The sequence below is a fragment of the Orycteropus afer genome, unplaced genomic scaffold (genome assembly GCF_000298275.1).
Source record: "Orycteropus afer afer isolate SDZICR_OR568_19922 unplaced genomic scaffold, OryAfe1.0 scaffold00317, whole genome shotgun sequence".
Taxonomy (NCBI): domain Eukaryota; kingdom Metazoa; phylum Chordata; class Mammalia; order Tubulidentata; family Orycteropodidae; genus Orycteropus; species Orycteropus afer.
The window spans coordinates 2,611,165-2,616,930 of NW_006921904.1; the positions used below are offsets into that span (position 1 = coordinate 2,611,165).

At 45.2% G+C, this 5,766-nt stretch overlaps 1 protein-coding gene across 1 annotated transcript in view; it reads right to left on the bottom strand.

Moving 5' to 3' along the window:
• Positions 1 to 5,766, bottom strand: part of MYO10 (myosin X) — a 344,577-nt gene that overhangs the window by 156,581 nt on the left and 182,230 nt on the right. The window contains 1 exon segment of the mRNA XM_042782436.1: positions 3,375 to 3,562. Within this exon segment, the coding sequence (XP_042638370.1) occupies positions 3,375 to 3,562 (188 nt within the window).

Consider the following 5,766-nt stretch of genomic DNA (forward strand, 5'->3'; position numbering starts at 1 on the left):
GGAAATAGATTGCCCAACCTTCCTTCTGATGAGTGGCTGGTGGGTTTGAACCGCCAGCCTCCTGGTTAGCAGTCAAGTGCCTAAGGCATTATGCTACCAGAGCTGTATCTACCTGATGTAATGTTCAAGGGGGCTATGTGAAGTCTTGAAATTATTGCCTGGAGATAATCTTGAAATCTGGGACCAGAAGTATTCCTAGGCTTCTTAAAACCAAATAATAGTTTAGCTTAACTAGTAATAAAAAGTCTGTCTTTTAACATTATGCTAGCTTAAGAACTATCTATATGGGATTAAAGTGACAACCAACTCAAAAGATTAGACAGGAAGTTTAGGGGCAGTGAGCTGATGTTAATGGGGAAGGGACAACACAGACAAGGAGGGTGACAATGGTTGCACAACTTGAAGAATGTATCCAGTGTTGCTGAATTGTACATGCAGAAACCGTTGACTTGGTGTATATTTTACTGTGTATATTTTCAACAACAAGAATTTAGGGGGGAAAAAAGAAATCAAGGAACCAAAAATATAAAGTAAGCAAAACATTTAAAATGTAAATTAAAATAAGACAATGCAAAACAAAGCAAGGACTTATGCACAAGGATAATGGGTAAAACGTGCCAGCGAGAGGCACATAGTCCCTGAGCGCGGTTCTCTGTGGGCGGCATCTGTAAATACCATTACAGAGTACCCACATCAAAGGGCTGTTGGAAGGTTTCAATAAGACAAGGAGAGTCTAAAAGGTTCTTGGCACAGCATCTAATGCACAGCAATGCTTCCATAAATACAGCCATTGCTTTTTGCCATCTAAGTCAGATTCCACATAGGAAGAGCTTGAAGGATGAGGGGAGCATCTCTCAGATGTCCTCTGTTCAGGGCCCCTCCATTTCCCTGGCCTGTGTTTCAACAGTGGGCCTGTTCTTCTGGTCCCTCTGCCCTGCTCCCCACTCTCACGCTCCCCCCGTCACGTATCTGCCCCCCTCTCAGGAGTGGCTTCTCTGACTGGGGAACTGGGGAGAGGACCAAGTGTGCTTGGTTCAGGCCTGGCTAGTCTGTTATCCACCTTTTGGTCAATGTGGCCCCTGGTTACCTGGCTGTACCAGTGACCAGGTGGGTCTGTCTGTCTGCCTAATTAGGGGGCTGCAGTGTGTGCAAGCCCAGCTGCCTGGTGGTCCCAAGCTGACATCTGGCTCTCCATCTGTTCTGTAACTCACTTCAATGGGCTCTGCAGTCCAAAGGGGAAGCAACCAAAACCAGAACCAAACTCACTGCCATTGGGTCGATCTGACTCATAGAGACAGACCCCTTCTTGGGATTCTGAGGCAGTATCTCTATGGAAGTAGACTGCCCAATCTTCCTTCTGAGAAGTGGCTGGTGGGTTTGAAATGCCAGCCTTCTGGTTAGCAGTCAAATGCCTTAGGCACTACGCCACCACTGCCTTCCCCCCAAATACCAAGACCCGTTTCTGTTCTTTCCTCTTCAAATAATAAAATAATCCTTATTTTTGCCACAATGTGGGACTAGGAGGACAGTGGAATCCTCTTTCACACCATCGCTCCTCAGGCGTAGCTGTGTTCCCTAGATGAGTGTCTGGAAGGAAGAATGAAGGATTCCATGGAACTCTCACTGCCAGTGACATCCATCATTTCTGCTCTGACAACCATTGAGAGGAGTGTAACAGTCAGAAAGAGAACTAGAACCTGATTCCACTGGAAATGAGTAAGAAGATCCAACAAACTGCCACCAGAATTAGGCGATGAGGTCATTCTGAATGAGGTAATGAAGAAAATTAAATAGTTCAAAATAAATATATCTCTACTGCTCCTTGGTATGGAGTATATTTAGGAGTAACAGAGTATATTTATTTAAAAATATTTAATTTTAGCAGTGTTAGTGAAGAACACTGAAAGTACCATGGACTATCAGAAGAACTAACAGATCTTTCCTGCAAGAAGCACGGCCAGAAAGTTCCTTGGGGGTGAGAATGGCCAGATGTCATCGCACCTACTGTAGCCACGTTGTCAGAAGGGACCATTCCCTGGAGAAGGATCTCATGCTTGGTAAAGTGGAGGGTCAGTGAAAAAGGCGAAGGCCCTCAGTGAGATGGACTGACACAGTGGCTACAGCCATGGGCTCAGGTATAAGAAGGATTATGAGGCTGGCACACACCAGGCAGGGTTCCGTTCTGCTACGCATAGGGTCGCTATGAGTTGGAGACGACTTGATGGCACCTGACGACAACAACAACAACAACAACAACAACAATAACAACAACATCGCTCCTTAGAGGTGAGGATGGTGAGACTTTGGACATGTTATCAGGAAGGACCAGTTCCTGGAGAAGGACATCATGCTTGGTAAAGTGGAGGGTCAGCGAGAAAGAGGAAGGTCTCAATGAGATGGACTGACACAGTGGCTGCAACAATGGGATCCAACATCAATGACCGTGAGCATGATGCAAGACCAGGCAATGTTTCATTCTGTTGTACACAGGCTTGTTGCTACGAGTTTGAACTGACTGAACGGCACCACATGACAGTAGCTTTTCAGACAGTCCCTAAGCCACAAAGTTCTGAACAGTAAGGGTCCTTGTAGTTTATTTCAATAAACGAGTAAAACTCAGCTTAAATAGGTACAAACCCTCTCCCCCACCAAAAAATAATTAAAATAAGCATATCTTCGTATTATTATCTTCACATACACTTAGTAAGCCACTTGTCTATAGCTAATTCAAATGTAAGCTTTAGGAACATCCCATTAAGATTATAAAAATTCTTAAAATTTGGTTGGTTCTATCTAGAGTAATTTTGTCTACACTAAAGAAAAAAGAAACCTTGCTCAAATACACAGGGTTGGGACCAGCCCTCTTGACTACATAGAGCATCTTAAATTTGGAAGATCTATAATAAATCGGGCCACATCTCATCTTTCAAGTAAACCAAAGACTAAGTAAGGCAAGTAAATAAATAAAAGACAACCATTATTCTGGGGCAAAGAGTAAGCGAGAAGATACAGTGAAGCTTTGCCCATCTAAATCAGCTCCTCATTCACAGCTTCGAAAGCTCTATCTGCCCAGGTATTCAAAAGGGGAAGCCCACTGGAGACATGCAGGGACTTATAATGGAGCCAAAAGGATTTTTCTAGTAATGGTCAAGGTCCATAAACATAGCAGGTTTTGTGTTTTCAGGGCTGCCTGAGGAGGAGCAGGCAGGGGGGACACGAGGGTTGCTGGGGTGTGGAGAAAGCCTGACTGGTTCCGAGCACTACTTCTGTCCTCCACCTCCGTCCCACCCCTGCTGCGTTTCCTATCACTCTTTTCAAATCGTCACATTCACAGGCCTCCGTCAGCCCCCTGGTTTATTATGAGGGCTGTTTACCTGATGAGGACGCACTGGCTGTCATGCCGTTTCCACAGGCAGCGGTAGCACTCGTTGGCGATGGCGAAGATGTGGGGGGGGTTGTCCCCCAGGTGGCGTCTGCTGTACTGCTCCATGGTTGTGGGTTCATACAGGCCGGGAATCGTCTTGTAGGGGTTCACGGAAGCAATGATGGAGCCGATGTAGGTCTGCAAGCAACGGGATCTGGGTTACACACGTCACGCCTGGGGAGCTGTCCGCCCTGGAACGCAGCTCAGTGCTGCTTCCACCCCAGCCCACGCTGTTCCATGTGCCCACTCTCAGAAGGACGGGGGCCACTCGCGTGGAAGAGGACAACCTAACTGCAGCGTCAACCTTTCTGTTGCCTACCGTACACATTTCTCCTATCAAATTTTTGGTACCAAATCTTGTCATTCTGTACAAACAAAGGAAGCCAAGGAAAGGTAATTGAGATAAAAGCCAGTGAAGCTGCCCTGGCCTAAATGCCTGTCCCATGGCAAAATCCCTCACTCTCTTATTACAAAGGACAGTTCCAACACCTTCCTTGTCAGATGGCTAAAATGACATAGCAGGATTAAAGTAGCCAAGACCATAAAAGCTTGCGAGTGGCTGTCTAGATGCCACACTTGGTCTCTCCTCATCCAGAGCAAGGAAGAATGAAGAAAGCCAAACACACATGGAAACAACTAGTCTAAGAGATTAGCGGACCACGGGAACCTCAGCCTACATGACCCTGAGATAAGAAGAACTAGATGGTGCCCGGCTTACCAGTCAACCACTCAGAAAGGGATCAGTGCAGGAGATCCTGGATAAGGTGGAGAAAAAAATGTAGAACAAAATTCAAAATCATAAAAAAGATCAGGTGTATTGGTCTGACAGAGCCTGGTGAAACTCCCTAAACTATTGCCCACAGTCACCCTTTGGGCCTGGAACCGAACTCACTCCCACGGCTTCCAGCCAAACAACAAATAGTCCTAAAAAGTCAACATTTACACCAGGTAAGTACACTCCTTATAACAATCAACCATGAGAGATCAGAAGGGCATTCACAAGGAAAATAGTTCAGGGGGCAGGAATGCATAGGAAAGGGGGACACTGGGAAAAGATAACCATAGGGAGGAAGTAGGAAGAGAGCTGTTACATTACAGGGATTGGAATCAATGTCATGAAACAAAATGTGTATGAATGGCTGTATGGAAAATGAAGCTGCTCTGTAAACATTCACCCAAATCACAATTAAAAAAAGAAGGAAAAAAGAAAAAAAATACATGAAGGAGCTAAGACCATTTTTGAAAATACACAAAAACCTGTGAAAGCCAGAAACTGGGGAAAGCAGCAACTTGTCAGAGAAGCAAATTCAAATATTTTCTACTAACAGTGAGTGACAGAAATGTGGTAGACGGTACCGTCCACGGTGAAAATCTTGCAAGACCTAGAAAAACAAGGCAGCTGACTTCCAGCTCTGACAGGTTTCACAGTACTAGGTTGTTCTCTTCATGTCAGAACCTCATGAACTACACAAAACATACCTGGAACTTGACTGGCTGACAACCCACACCAGAAATTAAGCAAAATTCTCAGAGCAACAAAACAGAGGCTGCACAGTTACTGAAGCTGAGTGCCTTATCCTTCCTCCAGATGGACATAAAAGTACAGCTAAACCTGCTGGAAAAGACTTCTTTCAAGTGTTAAAGAGCAAAGATGTCTCCTTGAAGACTAAGGTGTGCCTGACACAAGCCATGGTATTTTCAATCGCCTCTTTCCAGGACAGGTTTGTTTGTTCTTCTGGCAGTCCATGGCACTTTCAGCATTCTTCGCCAACATCGCAACTCAAAAGCATCAACTCTTCTTCAGTCTTCCTTACTCACTGTCCAGCTCTCACATGCATAAGACCAAACCAAAGACTTTTTTTTTTTTTTTTTTTTGGTTGGTCTTATGCATGTGAGAGCTGGACAATGAATAAGGAAGACTGAAGAGTTGATGTCTTTGAGTTGTGGTGTTGGAGAAGAATACGGAAAGTGCCATGGACTGCCATAAGAATGAACAAACCTGTCCTGGAAGAAGTGAAGCCAGAATGCTCCTTGGAAGCCAGAATGGCCAGACTTTGTCTCACCTACTTTGGTCATGTGGTCAGAAGGGACCATTCTCTGGAGAAGGGTGTCATGCTTGGTAAGGTGGAGGGTTGACGAAAGAGGGGAAGACCCTCAATGGGATGGATTGACACAATGATGGACTCAGGCATAGGAAGGATAGTGAGGATGGCACAGACCGGGCAGTGTTTCATTCTGTTGTACACAGGGTTGCTATGAGTCAGAGGTGAATCAACGGCACCCAACAACAACAACAACAACAACAAATCTCACCACCTAAAAGATCAATACCCTAGGCATTA